At 45.0% G+C, this 20,815-nt stretch overlaps 1 protein-coding gene across 14 annotated transcripts in view; it reads left to right on the top strand.

The window, feature by feature from the left end:
* LOC144608138 (rap1 GTPase-activating protein 1-like) overlaps nt 1-20,815 on the top strand; it is a 396,852-nt gene that overhangs the window by 346,800 nt on the left and 29,237 nt on the right. For 10 of the 14 annotated variants that reach the window (XM_078425536.1, XM_078425541.1, XM_078425532.1 and 7 more), the window contains 3 exons: nt 1,525-1,665; nt 11,261-11,392; nt 20,706-20,783. In XM_078425536.1, coding sequence (XP_078281662.1) covers nt 1,525-1,665; nt 11,261-11,392; nt 20,706-20,783 — 351 coding nt within the window. Of the gene's footprint in view, nt 1-1,524; nt 1,666-6,242; nt 6,549-11,260; nt 11,393-20,705; nt 20,784-20,815 lie in introns of those variants that run through there. The other 4 variants (XM_078425535.1, XM_078425534.1, XM_078425543.1 and 1 more) reach the window with 4 other exon arrangements.

The raw sequence follows: 20,815 nt of genomic DNA, 5'->3' as shown, positions 1-20,815 counted from the left end.
AATCCATCATTTTGAAATAATCTGGACTTTTAAAACAAAACTCCATTCATTCATTTTGTGATCCCACTTCACAACCAGTGAAGTCTGGGGGAACCGGAGACATGAGATGTTGGAATATTTGGCAAAACACAAAGATGGCGGCAGATACAATAGTGGCATTTAAGAGGCTTTCAGATCGGCACGTGGACATACAGGGAAAGGAGTGATATTTATCACATGCAAGTAGAGGAGATTTATTTAACGGCCTCATGTTCAGCATGGACATTGTGGACCGAAGAGCCTTTCCTGTGCTGTACTGTTCCATGTTCTACATAATTTTGACGAGCCACTCATCATCTCTCAATCTGAGAAGCTATATTTGCCTCAGTACTTAACTATAAATATCATGACAAAGATCCTAGTACCCATTGCACAAACCTCTAACGCACCGTGTCCATGTTGGTCACCAGTCCAAATTAGTCCTCATGCAAGGACATAGAATAGTGAAGTACAGAAATAAGCCCTTGGCTCCACAATGTCTGTGCTGAGTACGATGCTGAGTTAAACTAATCGCCTCTGCTTGCATGTGATCCACATTCCTCCATTTTCGCACTTCTTTCTGCCTACCTAAAAAACCTCCTAAATCCCAATATTGTACCTGCCTTCACCACCACTCCTGCCAGCGCGTTCCAGGCATCCACCACCTCTGGGTAAAAAAAACGTGCCCACATATCTCCTGTAAACATTGCCCCTCGCACTGTATAGCTATTGCCTCTCGTCTTTGGCATTTCCACCATAGGTGAAAGGTATGGTGCCATCTATGCCCCTCATGATTTTATACACCTATCAGGTCTCCCCTTAACATCGAACTTTCGGGGGGAAAAAATAGGTGTACTCAAAGTAGTATGGAATCTTGAAGTGAGGGTCTCCTGCCTCGCTAGAGTCATGCGAGAATGGGTATCTGTGTATCGCAAAACCAGTGGCTATCAACTGAATGGATTCCAATCTTACTATAGAAACTGGAGTACAAGATCGAGCTCAGCCCAGTGCAGCAATGAAGGAGTGCTGTCAGGTGGGGTTTATAACTCGGGTCCCTCTGCTCTGGTGAAGTTTACGAGCAGAATTAGGCCATTCAGCTTATCAAGTCTACTCCACCATTCAATCGTGGCTGATCTATCATTCCCTCTCAACCCCATTCCCCTGCCTTCTCCCCATAACCCCTAACACTCGTACTAATCAAGAATCTATCAATCTCAGCCTTAAAATTATCCATTGACTTGGCCTCCACAGCCTTCTGTGACAATGAATTCCACAGATTCACCACCCTCTGGGTAAAGAAATTCCTCTGCATCTCCTTCCTAAAGGAACGTCCTTTAATTCTTGAGGCTATGAACTCCAGTCCTAGACTCTCCCACTAGTGGAAACATCCTCTTCGCATCCATTCTATCCAGGCCTTTGACAATTCGACAGCTCGGAAGGATTGCAGCTTAATTTAACGCTGGGTTTTATCTGCTTTTCTCCCTCTGTACGGTTCACCCGACGAAGGAGAGGACGAGGTCAGCCTTGCTGGAGACCCTGTACGAAGAGCTCCACACAAACAGCCAGGCAATGATGGGGCTCGTCAGCGAGGAGGATAAGATCGAGAACGGGGGAAGTGGAGGAGGAGGATTGTTTGAATCCTTTAAGGTAACGTGATCTTTCATCCACCGCATTTCACGAGGTTGCCACCCAGTACCTTACGCTGACCCTGAACCTGTAATTGGTTCAATTAACATCGCAGTCAATGTTCTAGCAGCGTAATGCTTTCAATTAATTACATTGATGGAGATGATCGCTCCCTTTGAAACGATGAAGCTACAGCCCACAGATGAATCTGTGAGTTTGCACAGCTCCGCGGAAGCATTTTCACTGAGTAGCTTCTGCAGTTTAAAAATGATAAGTGGGTCCTGACTGCAGTCTAGTGATGTTATGAGAAAATAAATGCCCGGGGAGCTCGCTGTTCCTTGAGCATCATTTTATTGCAATAATGTCAGCAGAAGCATTCAAAAAACTGTTTATTAAAAACCCTTTGTCGACAAGTGCATACGATCCAACATTGCTTGTAATCGCCACAATGAGAAGTCACCACTAATGTGTCACTGACATATAATTAACAAGTACTGAATTGTCTGGTAGCTCATAAATTGTATAAATCACCGTTTAACTGTAACAGGTTGGTAAGCCGATCACATCGGCCAAGTTACTGATTTAATTCTTGGAATGTAAATGGATCCAGCAAAATCCTTCATTATTTGAGCTTTCCATCTTTATGAGCTTTTAATGTGAATACCAATATATATATATATATATATATATGTATATATATTTATATATTCTCGAAGTAAAACTACTCGCATATCAGATGAAATATTAATGCAGCAATTTTATCACCATTAAACCGAATATAAAAATGAAGCAATTAAATTATTTATTTCTGCTTGTTTTCTCATCTGCTTCCCTCCCCAACTTCCCTGCAACTCCCATTTGTCCTATCTGTTCTCATTCTTTGAATTAATATGTTATGTTCTCAGTTGCCTTTAACAGCCCCATCTCCCACCCATCTGTCTTGTGATGAGGTCAATTTTACAAATATTGCCAACTAGAAGATTTCCCCTGTGACTTGAAACAAACCAATTTCTTCTTCAGAAACTATCTCCAATCCCTGCTGCAAGGGGAAAATTGATCCCTTGGGCGTTCCCTCGGTTCACAGACCACTTCACATCACGGATGCGACATTCAGACATACAGAGCTTACCTCGAATCCATACTAGAAGATTGATGCCAACTTTGATGTCCACTGCCTGATAGCTGCTGGGGGAATAAAAGCCCCTATGTTGCCTGACGGTGAAAAGGTGGTCTCTACAATTAAGACGGAATTAAACCAATGTAAGCAGAAAGTCTCCAACTGTTTCGATGTCACTTACTCTCCTGTTCACCTGAACACGTGAAGTGTTTTCTCGACGTAGAAAAATTGACAAACGAATGCAGGCGCTTTGAGAAACATTGTATCCCCACCTGCTGAGTGGGAACCCTTGAGCTTAAATGCCAGCTCTCCCCCTTGCTCTTTGTCCCCCTTTAGTTAAACTCAACGGCGAGTTAACATTTGGCAACAAACAAGAGCTGGAACTGATCATATTAATTACCCGACGGGCAATTGCGATTGAAACTTTCTTGGTCTTGCTAACTCCTCACTCTTACTTAATTCACCCGAGATACAAGTCCACTGCTGTGGGAAGGCAAGTATAGTTATCGCAGGGCTGCAGTCAGTATGCCAGACGCTGCAGAATAATCCCTGAGACAACAAACTACAATTGACTAAAGTGGGGTTTGGGCTTCTAACCACAGTGCAATGTGAAACCTCCACCATGTCTGGTGTCTCCCTGTCTGTCTGTGCTGTGCCCCCCCCCTCATTGTTGATGTGTACATGTCTTGAATTTTAATTTACTATTTAAGTGGGTATGCCGTCGTCATTTCTGTAACTGATTGGAAACCCTTGCGGGAGAGGGACAGGAGGCAACTGAAGCAAACAGTAGGAGTTGTACGTGAATGCTAATCTACACAGACAGCCATTAGACATCACGTCCTCCACAAGTCATTTGTACCAATGGCTCATGAAGGGACCATTTTGCCAAAAAAAATTCAGTCACACCGATGATCTTAATAATTTAAACATTTTTAAAGGGGAACTAAATGTTGTAGTTCAGCTCAATGCCCAACAGAATTTAAAGAAAACTCACAGGAAATGCTGGAAATATTCAGCAGGTCGGGCAGCATCCGCGGAGAGAGAGAGAGAAAATGTGTCGGGTTGGGCGAGCTTGAGTAGATGTCTGCCTGAAAAGTTATTGGAGAAAAAAAGTGTGTTTCCAAGTAATTTGGACCATCTATAAAAGGCAACATGACTGATTAACCCTTTTTTATCCAGCTGGTGATTAATATTCACCTGGCCTCTGGACCAATTTGCTCCACTTGCAAAGTTATTATCACTTTCTAGTAAGGGGCTTGTCAAGTGTTCTCCATGTTGGGTTAAGTAGAGGAGGATTAATTTTTTTCTCCCAAATGGTAATGGATCTGAGGAATTCTCTCTCCCAGAGATATCTGTGCAGATTCCAGGTGGAAGAAATTAGGAAGTGTGTGAAAATCTCTTTGCTGAGAGGCCAGTGAATCTCTGCAATTCTCTGCCCCAGAGGGTGGCGGGTCAATAGATATGTTTACAATGGAGGTGGATAAAACTTTGGAAGATTGGGGAACTGAAGGTTGTTGGAACAAGGACACAAAGTGCTGGAGTAATTCAGCAGGCCAGGCAGCATCTCTGGAGACATGGATAGGTGGTGTTTTGGGTTGAGACCCTTCTTCAGACTGGAACAAGGAGAAGATGAGGTGAGGCCAGCATGGGGCTGCCATGATCATATTGAATGGTGGCACAGGTTGTAGAGGACTACTCCTGCTCCTATTGTGTTCCTCTGTTCTTGGAACTGGATAGATATTTGGTTCATGAATCTAAGCATCGTGGGGCTTGGGTCCAAAATCGGATCTGCCTTTTTCTTACTGAACGTGGCACCAGGTGAAGAGATCACTCCAGCTCCTGTCTCCTCAGGTTTTTGTCCTGAAGAGTTAGTATGTTTACACCCGATCTCCTGGAACAACGATAAGAATGCACCACGCGTGGACTTGTCTGACTTCACTTCTGGTACATGCTCAGTTCAGTTTTAGTTTATTAGTCACGTGTACGGAGGTACATTGAAAAACTTTTGTTGTGTGCTAACCAGTCAGCGGAAAGATAGTACGATACAATCGAGCCATTCACGGTTACAGATACATGACAAGGAAATAATGTAAACTAGTAAAGTCCGATCAAGGATAGTCCGAGGGCCCCCCGAAGAGGTAGATAATAGTTGAGGACTGCTCTCTAGTTGTGGTAGGATGGTTCGGTTGCCTGATAACGGCTGGGAAGAAACTGTCCCTGAATCTGGAGGCATGCGTTTTCACTCTTCTGTACCATTTGCCTGAAGGGAGAAGAGGTTGTGACTCGTCCTTGATTATGCTGCTGGCCTTGCCGAGGCAAGGTGAGGTATAAATGGAGTCAATGGCAGGGAGGTTGGTTTGTGTGATGGTCTGTGCTGCGCCCACAATTCGCTGCACTATTTTTGCCTCGTGTTCCTTACCGAGACTGCATCATTTTGATCTTTCGCACACTCTAGTGAGAACTGGTTTGCACAGTTCTGGTCAGCATACACCTCATTGCCCCGATAACTCACCGTGTGTGCTTGCACATTTATCTCCCAGGTGATCTAATGTGTATGTGTGTCTCTCTCTCTCTCTCTCTCTCTCTGTCCTCACTATGTGTATACATGTCTGGTCTTCCTGTTGTACAGCACCTGACCGTCCCTTCAAAGCCTGCACTGTGAGTTGTCTTCTGTCTGGGAAAGTGAGGCACAGAGAGATTATATCCTCCGAAAGTGCGAAGTTAAATTGTTTAAAGATTTAGGCGTACCGAGTTCCAACCCAAATCCTTAAATCCCAATGAGCACCAGGAATAATTTGTCAAAGCATGTTTTGTGTTGAAGTGGCACTATCAGATCTGCAGCAGCTGCCTTTCGAGATGAGAGATTAGGTTCTATATGTAGCCAGCTCTCCACTCAGCTGGACTGAGGGGGACTCTGCTGGAGAGAGATAAAGTCCTTGTATCCACGCTGATTGTTTTGTCTATTCCAAGAGGAGACACTTGACAGCTGCAATCCATCATTAGTGGAGATACTTCTATCAGTGTCTTCCAGTGTCACCCAGTTATGCGGTGCATTTAAAGTAAAATGTAACTGGAAAGCCCCCAATTTAAAACATTTTTATGTCTAGTGTGAAAGGAAAAAAAAGTTTATTCTGTATTACAGAAAAGTACCAACTACCATTGGTAGTTGGTGCAATAGAATAAACCTTGGGGCAGCACAGTTATAGGCTGGTTAACATAATAGACCTGCAGACTGCATTCTGTATCATTGAGAGCAAGTTGCAACAGGGCAGCTGGGGACTTAAATGTAATTAACTATGGCCAAATGTTCAACTACATTGCTGGTTTCAGTAACCTTAATCAAGAATCCAGCAGATTATCGCAAAAAGTGTCTGTCTAGTTTTGTTTAGTTTAGAGATACAGCGCGGAAACAGCTCACTGAGTCCGTGCTGACCAGCGATTCCCATACGCTAACACTAGGGATAATTTGCAATCTTTACAGAAGCCAATTAACCGACAAACCTGAACGTCTTTGGAGCGTGAGTGGAAACCGAACATCCCGGAGAAAGCCTACGCAGTCACGGGGGGGGAACGTACAAACTCAGTACAGACAGCAACCGTAGTCGGGATCGAACCCGGTTCTCTGGCGCTGTAAGGTAGCAACTCTACCGCTGCACCGCTGTGCAGCCTTGACTGGTTGATTAGTATCTTTTCAAGGAAGGAAATAAATCTGCCATCATTCCTGATCTGCCCTGGGAGTGATTTCAGACCCACCCATTCTGACTTTAATTGTCACCTTTAGTTTGGGGGCAATTAGGTGTGTGCATAAATGCCAGCATCGAGAATGGTTTCCACAGCCATGAATACTGTTGGAAGGAAGAGCAGAAGGTGCAGTATCCAACGGTCCCTGTACGATTACAGTCTCCAGCACATGTTGTGATTGACCAGCTGTATGCCAGGCTGGAATTGTTAATAAAATTACACTTGAGTTCAGGTTTATTATTGTCACGTGTACCGAGGTACACTGAAAACCTTTGCTATCAAACAGATCAGATAACCTTTTCAAATGTACAATTATGTCAAACGCTGGTGCATTAGATAGAGCAAAGTGGAAAGACACAGAGTGCAGAATATAGTTCTCAGCATCGCAGAGCACCAGTTCCAAAGATTAAATTAGGTTCATAAGTTCTAGGAGCAGAATTAGGCCATTCGGCCCATCAAGTCTACTCTGCCATTCAATCATGGCTGAACTATCTTTCCCTCTCAACCCCATTCTCCTGCCGTCTCCCCAGAACCCCTGACACCCGCACTACTTATTATTGACTATTATCAGTTGGATTTGACTTGTTCCATTTCTACAATAATATCTGTTAATTAATATTAACATGGATTTAATATTTAACATTACATTGGCCTAATTTCATGGAACAGAAATAAGTTCAGAGTTTTGAAAGAGTACACTGTGCTGACTCCAATTTCATTTCTAAACACTGTGGTTGTTAGAACGGGCCAAAGGCAGGGGATCCTGTAGAAACAACTCCCCTCCTGTCTCCCTACAGTTCTTATCCAACATCCAGGTAGGTGGGACTAGTGTAGATGGGACATGTTGGCCGGTGTGGGTAAGTTGGGCCAAAGGGCCTGCTTCCATACTGTAAGACTCTTTGACTTTGTCCACCAGTCAGAATTGTGATGGAATACTCTCCACTTGAACGCAGGTCAACAACTCTCAAGAAAGTTGTCACCATCCAGGGCAAAGCATCTGCTCCATGACCCTTCCACCTCCTTCACCATTCACTCTCTCTATCACTGGTACGCCGTGGCCACTGTAGTTACTTGCCATGGCTACTCCAGCAGCAGCACTCAAGCCCACAACCGCCACCACAAAGAAGGATAAGAACAGCAGGGAATCGCCACTGCCTACTGGTTTCCCTTCCACACTGCACAATGTCCTGACTTGGATATAAATCTAGAGACTCCCCCCACTCCAGCTGTAGTGAGGGCCCATACAACACCTGGATTGTGGTCATTCAAGGATGCTACTCACCACTTGTTCTCAAAGGCGGCACAATGGCACAGCTGGTAGAGCTGCTGCCTCACGGCAATAAAGGCACGAGTTCGATGCTGACCTCAGATGCTGCACCGAGTTTATGTGTTCTCCCTGTGACCACGTGGGTTTTCTCCAGGTGCTCGGGTTTTCTCCCACATCCCAAATATGTGGGTTTGTCGGTTGATTGTCCTCTGAAATTGCCCCTGGTGTGTCGGGAGTCGTTGAGAAAGTGGTATAATGTAGACCTAATGTGCATGGGTGATCAGTGGGCAGCCACGACTCAGGGGGCTGAAGGGCCTGTTTCTATGCTCTATCTCTAACAAAAAATTGCCACATGCCAGAAAATGAATTAGTTGAAAGGTTTTGATAAGATCAGTAGAAAGAGAGAAGACATTTTTTAAATGCAGTTCAACTTTTTTTTAACTCTAAACAACTTCACATGGTTGCTTTTCCACTTGAGAAAGCTCAGTGAACTTAGCAAAGGTCAAAGAGGATAAAGAGCTGGAGAGAAACCTACTAACCGTTTCAGGAAGATGAAAGGTGTATTTTAAAAAAGATACAAAGTGCTGGAGTAACTCAGTGGGTCAGGCAGCATCTCTGGAAATCAGGGATTGGTGACGTTTCGGGTCAGGACCCTTCCTGCTTTAACTTGTTGAAGAAATTGGATGTACCTTTAGGAAAGCGATGAGGAGGAATTTCTTTAGTCAGAGAGTGATGAATCTGTGGAATTCTGCCACAGAAGGCTGTGGAGGCCGTCAATGGATATTTTTATGGGAGTGATTGATCGATTCTTGATTAGTACGGGTGGCAGGGGTTATGGGGAGAAGGCTGGAGAATGGGGTTGAGTGGGAAAGATAGATCAGCCATGATTGAATGGCGGGGTAGACTTGATGGACCAAATGGCTTCATTCTGCTCCTATCACTTACGAACTTAAGACATTGAAAGCTTGGTTTCACCGAGGCTATTTTATCACACTCAATGCACCTCATTCAGATACATATTCACAAAATGCTGGAGTAACTCAGCAGGTCAGGCAGCATCTCGGGAGAGAAGGAATGGGTGACGTTTCGGGTCGAGACTCTTCTTCAGACTGATGTCAGGGGAGGCGGGACAAAGAAAGGATATAGGTGGAGACAGGAAGAAGAGGGAGAACTGGGAAGGGAGAGGGGAAGAGAGGGACAGAGGAACTATCTAAAGTTGGAGAAGTCAATGTTCATACCGCTGGGGTGTAAGTTGCCCAAGCAAAATATGAGGTGCTGTTCCTCCAATTTCCGGTGGGCCTCACTATGGCACTGGAGGAGGCCAGAAAGGTCAGACTGGGAGTGGGAGGGGGAGTTGAAGTGCTCAGCCACCGGGAGATCAGGTTGGTTAAGGCGGACTGAGCGAAGGTGATACATGCTATTTCACAAACATGCTTGGTACTGCCGAAAGTAAACATAATTTTTAATATACTGACACTTTTTTTTTTTAAATCAGGGCAAATGGATAATAGATTGGAGACTAAAACTTTCCAAGGTGCAAGTGTATTAAGGGTTAATGTATTTCAGTCAGTACCGAGCATGCTTGTGCACCAGCCTGCACCTTGTCTAGCCTGGGACCAGTACACACAGGTAGCCAGATGCTCTAGATGAAGGCCAGGCAGCATGGTCTGTGGATCCACTGTGGATCCCCAGTTTCCTCTTGGCTTTTACCTCCCGAAAGTATGCAGGCTAGTGGGTCAGGTGACTTTATTTCACAGGTGAGGGAAGGGGGAGGGGGTGGAGAAGACAAAGAGCTGGAATAGCTCAGCAGGTCAGGCAGCATCTCTGGAGTATGCAGACAGGTGACGTGTTGGGTCGGGAACCTGTAAAGGGTATTTTGATAGATGGTGCAGTTTGATTTGTGGACAGAAGTAGACCGTTCAGCCTTTGTGTTGGGATTGACCAAGAGAAGGAGCAATCCAGACTAGTCCCTCTTCCCAGCACGAGGGCCGCAGGCCTGTAGATCACGGCACCTCCACTGCTCGACTTGCTGCTCTGTGAAAGTGAGGATGATGTTGATGGTGCTTCCTTCACTTATTGATCAGTGAAGTCCAGCTAAACTCTCCTTTCACCTTCCAACCACCCTTCAATCCAGGCCGCTACTTGTTTATCACCCTGCCATGAAAGTAGATCTTTCCATTTACCTCACAATGTTTTAGGTATGGTGTTTAAATGTTCCATGGGTCTCTTCCGTTCTAAAGTAGACACGGTGGTGCAGCGGTAGAGGTGCTGCCTTACAGCACCAGAGACCGAGGTTCGATCCTGACTACCGGTGTTCGCCTGCACGGAATTTGCACGTTCTCCCCGTAACCTGCGTGGGTTTTCTCTGGAATCTCCGGTTTCCTCCCACACTCCAAAGACGGACAAGTCTGTAGGTTAATTGGCTTCTGTAAATTGTAAATTTTCCCTAGTAGGATAGTGTAAGTGTGCGGGGATCGCTAGTCAGCGTGGGCTCGGTGGGCCAAAGGGCCTTTTTCCATGCTGTATCTCTAACCTAAACAATCCTATCCCGAGCGGTTCTCTGCCCATAGTTACAACTCTGCAGCCTGCAAGTCTCCTCTGCATTCTCCCGCATGTTAACTCAACCTACCTGGTGACTAAGTCTCTGTGCAGTACTCCAGCTGTGGTCTAACCTGTGTTTTGTGTGGCTTTAGCATGTTCTTATACACTGTGCTTTCTCCAATCTAGGACAGAACCCTCTGTGTGCCACCTTAACCACTCCACTCTTTTATATTCCTCGTAACCACTGACTATTTATTGTCTTTCCTCACCTTTACTGCTCCTCTCTCCCCCAACTCCACACTTCTGATTAAATTATACTTTCCTGTATTATTTTCTGTCTACCTGGCCAGTCTACTGCTACAGAAGCTTAATAAAGTTTGAGGAGAGAAACCATAACCATATTGTCATACAATATCCTCAGAATCTTAGCAAGTGAAGTTTAAATACGGATGTGAGTGAAGATCACTTAGGTAGAAACAGGTCGGGCCATCACAGATGGATTTTACAACAGATACACTGACTCAGCTGAATGTGGAGGAAGGAACTGCAGATACTGGTTCATACGGAAGATAGACACCAAATGCTGGAGCAACTCAGCGGGTCAGGCAGCATCTCTGGAGGAAAGGAAGAGGGTCGGAACCCTTCTTCAGACTCTGAACTCTGACGAAAGTCTCCGACCCGAAATGGCACCTACTCTTTTTGTCCAGAGATGCTGCCTGACCCGCTGAGTTACTCCAGCATTTTGTGCCCATCTTCAGCTGAATGTGGACCTGTGGTATCACATTGCCAGAGTGCCATGCCATCCATTTTAAGAAGAGTCAGTCAAAATGGGAGCAAATATCGAGAGGTTAAATAGGTTGCTTGTTCTCTAACTGCTGATACCCATTTTAATTTAATTCGGAACATTCCATAAAAGGTGACAAATGACTGATTAACCCTTTTTTATTCAGCGGGTGATTAGAAGTCGAAGCCAGTCGATGGATGCCATGGGTCTCAGCAGTAAGAAACAGAACACTGTCTCTTCGAGTCACAGTGGCAGTTTTACCCACAACACAGGAGAGACCATCAAAGCCCCTGGCATTGTAAGTACCAGCCCCCATCAGACAGTGAAATCTAAAGGCTTTCTAAGTACCAAAGCCAAAAGCTTCGAAAACTCGCACCGGTGAATGTTTAATCCTTTGCCAAGTCAAAGAGAGATATTCAAGCAAGTGGGACGTTCGCCAATTGTAGAATCCTCTCGAACCATTGAACCACAACACACAACATCAAACACTTCTGTGCAAAGTGGCAAGAGGCTCGGAAAACGTTGAACCAAGACACACAAGTCCTCTCCAAATTAATGTCATTGATGATTTTATACACAGTTACTACGTCTGCAGCAAAAAACATTCTTGTCTCCAATTCAGAATCTAGGAGGAACTTGCTTTGTATTTTATACAATATCATCATTGACCATAATAATATTGTAAAAACTGACTTATGATGTGAACAGGAATCCATTAAACCTGTATGTGCTCCATCTACCTTTATACCTGCACACTACTGAGGATGGGAGATGGTAAATAATTTATCCTGAATGCTGGTAAAGAATTGATTTAAAGATACAGCAGGGAAACGAGCCCCTCAGCCCACCGAGTCCATGCCGACCATCAATGACCTGTTAACACTAGTTCTATGTTATCCCAATTTCACATCAACTCTCTAAACACTAGAAGCAATTTACAGAGGCCAACTAACCTACCGCACGCATGTCTTTGGGATATGGGAGGAAACTGGAGCAACTGGAGAAAACCCACGTGGTCTCAAGAAGAACTGTGTCACCTCCTGCTGCCTCATACCACCAGAGACCCGGGTTCAATCCTGACCTGGGATTGTCTCTGTGTGGAGTTTGCATGTTCTTCCTGTGACCACGTGGGTTTCTTCCAAGTGCTCCGGTTTCCTCCCACATCCCAAAGATGTGCAGGTTTGTAGGTTAATTGGCCTCTATAAATTCCTCTTACTACGTGGGGAGTGGATGCGAAAGTTAGATAATATAGAACTAGTGTGAATGGATGGTGGATGGGTGGTGTGGACTCGTTGGGCTGAAGGGCCTGTTTTCATGTTGCATCTTTGAATCAATCAAAGAGCTTTGGCTGTTTTACCGAATTTCACATTGTTCTGGTGAGTCCACAACCCTGCTTCCAATACGTAATCAGTGCTGTGTGTCTAACTCCCATGCAGTCCACTATGCCTTCAGTGTAAGAGAGGACCAGCCATTTACACCTGCCAGCCTCGAGGAACTGCTGACAGCTCAGAGCACAAAGGAGAATCTGTCAGCTCTCTTGGAGTGAAATAATTACATTATATGGTTTGATATCCTCCTGTAATCTCCACATATATCTTGGTATATATATATATATCCAGTTGCTCTGAATGAACTATTTATTCTCCACAACGCTGTCAGTTGTGATTCAGCAGAGTGGTCACGGGGGAGGGGCATGTGTTGTGCATATATCTTCAGACATGGCCATTTGGGGTCTTGAGAGTTGGCGCTCTAGGGTTAGGTTGGGAACTGTTGTTGGTTATGGATGGTTAGAGAGTGCTGGGCCGTAAGACCACTCTGAGCCACTGCCTGCTGACAGGTGGGAGACGTGTTGATTGAGAACCATGTCCATGGAGACACCAGGAACTGCAGACGCTGGATATCCCTTGAGGTAAACACAAAGTGCTGGAGGAACTGAGCAGGCCAGGCAGCATGTGCGGGGGGAATGGATGGGCAGTGTTTTGGGGATGGCACCCTTCTTCAAACTAGGAATCTCTGGAAAAGAGAGGTGGGTGGGGAGGACGAAGTGTGTTAAGTGATGGGTGGAGAAACAATGATACTGGTTTATACCAAAGATAGGCTCAAAATGCTGGAGTAACTCAGTGGGTCAAGCAGCATCTCTGGTGAAAAAGGATGGGTGACATTTCAGGTCGGGACCCTTCTTTAGTTTACACGTCACTCATCCTTCTCCAGAGATGCTGCCTGACCCGCTAAGTTTACTTCAGCACTTTGTGTCTATAAGTGATGGGTGGATACAATTAAGGAGGGGGGGGGGGCTTGATTGGAAGATGGGTGGACAAAGGCTAGAGATTTTTTTTAAAGCATCAAAAGGAGATGAAGGGTTCCAACCTGAAACGTAGTCCATGCATTCCCTCCGGAGATGCTGCCTGACTGACCTACTGAGTTACTCTAACACTTTGTGTTGTGCTCGAGAACGGTGTCAAGCTTGATTGGCATAAACTCAATCTCCATGCTGGGAAAGGCACAATTCCTGCTCTTGCTCTCTCTTCAGTGACATGAGGGGTGAGATGTGGAGGTGGACGTGCCAGGGTAAACCATAGCCGCAATCCACGATTAGAGCACAATCTCATAGCCCTCCCAGGTGAGGCAGAGGTTCACCTGCACCTCTTCTAGCCTGGTCTTCTCTCCTGCATTTGCCGCTCGTGAAGTGACCTCATAGACACTTGTGAAACCAAGGGTTACCGTTTTGTGGAGCACCTGTGCTCTGTCAGCACCAAGCATCTCGAGCTTCTGGTCAGGTTATTTTAACTGTTCTTCCCACTCCCACACTGACCTGTCTGGCCTCGGCCTTTCCTGTTGCTGAATGCAAATTGGAAGAACATCTTATGTCATCTTGGGGTACCATATAACCCAATGATATGAACATCAAATGTTCCAATTTCAGGTAACCCACTCCCCCTGGAGTTCTCCATGCACGCACACTCACCTGTCCACCTTGCTTTCTTCTCATTTTTCTCACCTTTCCCTTCGCTCTCTCCCTACCTGGTTCCATCTACCTCATTGTTCCTTGCCCAGGGGTCTCATCTATCACCTGTCAGCCTCTCACCCACCCCTCATACTGCAAGATACTAACAATCTTTCCTCTTCCCTCTCGGTCCTGATGTTGTGTCAATCCGAAACATCAACTTTTACCTTTTGCTTCCACAGATGTTGCTTGACCTGCTGAGTTCCTCATGTATTCTGTTTTTCTGTTTCAGATTCCAGTATCCGCAGTTTATTTTGTTGTGTGCAGGCCAACGCATGCTGAGGTTAATTTTTAACATATCACCTGGTTTAACAGTGCCACAATGATCTCTGAAGACTCGAGCCTCAATCTTAGTTTAGTTTTTTAGTTTAGAGATACAGCGCGGAAACAGGCCCTTTGGCCCACCGAGTTCGTACCAACCAGCGATCCCCGCACATTAACACTATCCTACACACATTTGGGACAATTTTTTACACATACCAAACCAATCAACTTTCAAACCTGTACGTCTTTGGAGTGTGGGAGGAAACCGACGATCTCGGAGAAAACACACGCGGTCATGCAACGAATGTACATACTCCGCACAGACGGCACCTGTCATCGGGATCAAACCTGGCTCTCTGGTGCTGTAAGGCAGCAACTCTGCCACCCCTTAGGCTGGAGCAACACATTGAACCATTCAAATTTCTCATGGATCTCAACAAGGTGAACCTGGAGCTAATTTTCCCCTGAGTGTGATAGATGGGAACCAGAAGTCAAAATCTTCAAACAAGGGGTTTGTCCAATTAGGGCTATGGAAGCAGATACAATTATACCATTTAGCATACAATTGAATAGACAATTGGATAGGAAGGGTTCAGAGGACCATGGGCCAAATGCAGGCAAATGGGACTAACTCAATATACCAACTGGGCTGGCATTGTTGGCTGGAGAATTCCAAAGACACACATCCATGGAATTGGGAGCTTTCTTCTGACTTAATGTGTTGTCGTTCTGACTTATTTCAAGGGAGTTTATTTGTCATATGCACCAGCTATGAACTAGAATAATGAAATCCTTACTTGCTGCAGCTTTACAGGCATATCAATGTAGCAACAGGGCAATAAATTATCCGTAATTCCAAGTAAACTGGAGCATGGTATTGCGAAAGGCATACTACTTAGAGCAACCATAGTGGTGCAAAGTCCATCGTGGTTCGATGCTAAAGCAGAGTTGTGGTGAGTGTTGTGCAGGGAGGGTCAAGAGTCTGATGGTTGATGGGCTGAAGCTGTTCTTGAACCTGGAGGTCACGGTTTCCAGGCTCCTGTACCTTCTACGATGAGATGAGAACGTGGCCAGGGTGGTGTGGGTCATTGATGATATTAGCTGCCTTCATGAGGCAGCATCTCTTGTAAATCCCTTTGACGTTATGGAAGTCAGTTCAATAGTGAACTCTCAGGAAAACAAACCAAGCTTAGTTTATTTAGACCTTGCCATCAGCCAGGTATCACAAAATGCTGGAGTAACTCAGAGGATCAGGCAGCATCTGTGGAGAGAAGGAATGGGTCGAGACCCTTCTTCAGACTTGCGATCAGCCAGAGTGGAACTGAGCTTACTTTTGATTCTTGTAATTGCTGTTAGGACCCAGGTAGTTTCAGCCCCTCTACTCCTGTACTTGGAGATGTTAAATATGAGATATTTAACTTTAATTATAGCAAACCTAACTCCAATCTGTCAGGAGGTAGGATCAAGGGAGATACAGAGTTATTCAGAGTGCAGGGTGTTAAATCTACATCAGTCCATGCCAGAGAAGTGTGCGTACAGCAGGGTACCTACAATGGGAGGGTCGGAAGAAGGGTCTCGACCCGAAACATCACCCATTCCTTCTCTCCTGAGATGCTGCCTGACCTGCTGAGTTACTCCAGCATTTTGTGAATAAATACCTTTGATTTGTACCAGCATCTGCAGTTATTTTCTTATACCATGGGAGGGAGTTGGGGGTTAATCGCAGTTAGCAAATGTTTCAGTGGTTTGTAATCATAGTGCTATACAGCATGGAAACATGCCCTACCATGCCGTTTGACTTAATGAGTACAAACTCGTCCATACTGACTCAGATGCCCCATTTATGCTAAGTCCCATTTGCCTGCATTTGGTTTCTCTTCCACTAAACCTTTCCTAGCCATATACCTGTCCAAATGGCTTTTAATAGGTAAATAAAGAAGACCCAAGGAACTGCAGATGGTGGAATCGAGCAAAACACAAAGTGCTGGAGGAACTCAGCGGGCCAGACAGCATCTGGCAGCCGGAGCCCTGGTTGAAATTTACGAGTCGTCTTTAAATACGGGAGAGGTGACGGAAAGCTGGAGGGTGGCAAATGTTGTGCCTCTATTCAAAAAGGGCTGCAGGGAAAATGCTGGGAACTATAGGCCAGTGAGCTTAACATCGGTAGTTGGAAATTTACTAGAGAGTATTCTGAGGGATAGGATATACAGGCATTTGGATGGACAAGAGCTGATAAGGAATAGTCAGCATGGTTTTGTATGTGGGAGGTCATGTCACACAAATCTGAGTTTTTTGAAGACGTGACCAAAAAGATCGATGAGGGCAGAGGTGTAGATGTTGTATACATGGATTTCAGTAAGGCATTCGACAAGGTTCCACATGGTAGGCTGCTCTGGAAAGTTTAATTGCATGGGATTCAAGGAGAGGTAGCTGAATGGATAGAAAATTGACTTCATGGAATGAAGCAGAGGGTGATGGTGGAAGGTTGCTTCTCAGACTGGAGGCCTGTGACTAGTGGTGTGCCTCAGGGTTCGGTGCTGGGCCCGTTACTGTTTGTCATCTACATCAATGATTTGGATGAGAACATACAGGGCAAGAATAGCAAGTTTGCTGATGATACAAAAATGGGTGGTTTTGCAGATAGTGAAGATGGTTGTGAAACATTGCGGCAGGATCTTGATCGATTGGCCAGGTGGACTGATGAATGGTTAATGGAATTTAATACAGAGAAATGTGAGGTGTTGCATTTTGGGATGTCAAACAAGGGCAGAACCTACACAGTGAGTGAATTGTGGGGCTCTGGGGAGAGTTGTAGAGCAGAGGGGTCTAGGAGTATTGATGCATGGTTCCTTGAAGGTCAAGTCGCAGGTAGATGAGGTGGTCAAAAAGGCTTTTGGCACATTGGCCTTCATCAGCCAGTATTGAGTATAGAAGTTGGGAGGTCATGTTGCAGTTGTATAAGATGTTGGTGAGACCACATTTAGAGTATTGTATTCAGTTCTATGCACCATGTTATTGGAAAGAGGTTGTCAAGCTGGAAAGGGTACAGAGAAGATCTATGAGGATGTTGCCAGGACTAGAGGGTCTGAGCTATAGGGAGAGGTTGAGTAAGCTGGGACTCTATTCCCTGGAGCGCAGGAGGATGAGGGGTGATCTTAGAGGTGTATAAAATCATGAGAGGAATAGATCGGGTAGATGCACAGTCTCTTGCCCTGAGTAGGTGAATCAAGGACCAGAGGACATAGGTTTCAGGTGAATGGGAAAAGATTTAATAGGAATCTGAGGAGTAACTTTTTTGACACAAAGGGTAGTGGGTGTTTGGAACAAGCTGCCAGAGGAGGTAGTTGAGACTGGGACTATCCCAACGTTTAAGAAGCAGTTAGACAGTTACATGGATAGGACAAGTTTGGAGGGATATGGACCAAACGCAGGCAGGTCGGACGAGTGTAGCTGGGACATGTTGGCCAGTGCGGGCAAGTTGGGCTGAAGGGCCTGTTTCCACACTGTATCACTCTATGACTCTAAGACTAACTAAATTATTCTTAACTTCACCAAAGTCAGGCCAACACCACAAATACATGGATGTGAACTTTTGTAGGGCATGGGACTGTATCTAAGTGTCAACTGGTCCCTTTCATTAGTCCGAGTCCAAGGTCAAATTCCCTTTTGACTTTTCTGGAGGATTGAGTAAGCAAGGTCATGTCTCTAAGGGAAGCATCCTAATTAACCAACTTATTAATTCAGTCTCTGACAATATGTTTTGTTATTTCCAACTACTGCAAATCACATTGACAATGGGAATACCATTCATGGTATTCATTCTCGATAAGATGTTTGCACTCGTGCATTGACCATGGATGTTTGCACTCATTGTTTGGATCATACATTGATCGTAGATGTCAAAGGCATCAAAGCGAGAGTGCATTTAGTTGTACAAGACATTGGTGAGGCCGTGCTTGGAGTATTACATTCAGTTTTGGTCACCCTGCTACAAGAAATATATCATTGAGCTGGAAAGAGTGCAGAGACAATTTATGAGGATGTTGACAGCACTCAAGGGCTTGAGGTTGGACAGGCTGGAACTTTATTCCTCGGACCTCAGAAGACTGAGGGGTGATTAAATAGAGGTGCATAAAATCTTGAGAATAGGGTGAATGCACTGAGTTTTGTTTTCCCCCACGGTACTAGAATCAAGAACTAGAGGGCATTGGTTGAAGGTAAGCGGGGAAATATTTAATAGGAACCTGAGAGGCAACCTTTTCACACAGAGGGTGTAAGCACATGGAATGAGCTGTCAGAGGATGTACCTACAATAACAGCATTTAAAAGACATTTGGACATGTAAATGGATAGGAAGGTTTCGAAGAAATATGGGACAAACGAGGGTAAATGCCATGTTGGTGGGTGTGGATGAGTTGGGCAGAAAGGACTGTTTTCATGCTCTATGACTCGGTAACAATAGTCTATCATTGACTATATCAGTTTAACTGGAGAAAGTGCCTATGATGATTTCAACTTTGAAAAGCCATAGTGTTAAATAAACGGGTACCTGAAGGTTTTCTGGAGATAGACACAAAAAGGTGGAGTAACTCAGCGGGTCAGGCAGCATCTCTGGAGAGAAGGAATGGGTGACGTTTCAGGTCGAGACCCTTCAAACCCGAAAAGTCACCCATTCCTTCTCTCCAGAGATGCTGCCTGACCCGCTGAGTTACTCCAGCTTTTTGTGTCTACCTTCGATTTTAAACCAGCATCGGCAGCTTTCATTCTTACTGGTTTTCTGGAGATGCTGTTTCTTTGAGACCAAGAATGTGGCTTGAATAAAAATTAATGTCTTGTGTCTCTAAAGGAAATTAAACTGCAAATGCTGTGTTTTATGGTAATAACTAGCTGCTTTAAGTGTAATGTCTGCCCAGGACCAGGTTAATAAAAAAACACTCGGCTCTCTCTACGTATTGCAGCACTGTTACACTAGCAGTCTGCGGTACCAATCTTATTGATTTGCTCCACACTCGGGTTCTGAGAGCCCAAATTACCTTCCCAAATCCCACACTAAATAGAGTAACTGTGGGCCTCACAGCAGTGTGTGAGTTCAGTTTAGTTTATTGTCACGTGTACCGAAATACAGGTGACAAAAGCTTTTGTTGCATGCTAATCAGTCAGCAGAAAGACTATACATGATTACAATCGAGCTATCCACAGTGTACAGATAAAGGGAATGTTTAAGAATTTTTCAATGCCTGTTCCGAGATCAAAATCTACAGTTCAAAACCAGCTGGACGGGAAGACTGGGAGATCAATCAGATTAGTCCTCAGGTGTAAGTTGGTGGGAAGCCTGCACTGCACGCTCTGAGCAAGCATGAGTTTTCAGTGAGAGTGGGGCAGTACGGTGGAGCAGCGCTAGAGTTGCCGCCTTAAAGCGCCGGAAACCCGGGTTCAATCCTGACTACGGGTGCTGTCCGTACGGACTTTGCATGTTCCCCCTGTGACCACGTGGGTTTTCTCCGGGTGCTCCGGTTTCCTCCCACACTCCAAAGACCAGGTTTGTGGGTTAATTGGCTTCTGTAAATTGTTCCTAGTGTGTAGGATAGTGCTGGTGCACGGGAATGGCTGGCCAGACTCGGTGGGCCGAGGTGCCTGTTTTTACGCTGTATCTCTAAAGTGTAAAGTAAAGTTGTTGAGTCTTCAGTGCACGAACATTATCACAGAGGGTTTGGATTTGCACAGGAGTGCGTAAGTAAATAAATAATATCATGGGATTATTGCTGGATCAATACCCCCCCCCCCATCCTTCATTTTAAGCAGATGCCAAGTGGAAACCTTTGCCTTTTCCTGAATTAACTTCACGTCGTTGTCGAATGGCCACATAACTATGTGAGCATCAGCCTCGATGAAAGGCCTTTAACTTGCCCTCTGCCCCTTTAATTGGCACGGGGGACGGGGCACTTGAAAGGAACAGGCCAAGAAACCCTGAAAAATCAAAGAAACAGTGGATACTGGACATCTGAAATGAAAACAAGAGTTCTGTTGAATGATCTTGGACCTAAAGCATTAACTCTGTTTCTCACTCCACGTGTGTTGTCTGACCCGCTGAGTGCTTCCAGAATTTTATGATACTCTTCTTTTCTGAGAAGAATTAATAGTGTTAAAAAGTATGGCGGAATTTTAAAAAGTTGGATAAAGAGGCCGTGTGTACCTTCCACAGCTCCAAAGATCAATTCCTTTCCAGTAGAATATCTTTGGGTGAATTTTGTTCCCTACCCTATTACTTTCACATCATTCTTGTGCTTTATGGGTGAAAGCAATGCATGATTCATTTTGTATTTTCTCCTTTCCCTTTTCTTAGTCATTGCTCGTACCCGGAAAAAGCCCAAGTAAGCATGGACGCCGAGGCAGTGCTATAGGCATAGGAACAATAGAAGAGGTTTATGTTTTACACTCACTTTATTCTCTCTG

Source organism: Rhinoraja longicauda, chromosome 30, assembly GCF_053455715.1.
Source record: "Rhinoraja longicauda isolate Sanriku21f chromosome 30, sRhiLon1.1, whole genome shotgun sequence".
NCBI classification, from domain to species: domain Eukaryota; kingdom Metazoa; phylum Chordata; class Chondrichthyes; order Rajiformes; family Arhynchobatidae; genus Rhinoraja; species Rhinoraja longicauda.
This window is presented reverse-complemented; position numbering and strand designations above follow the sequence as displayed.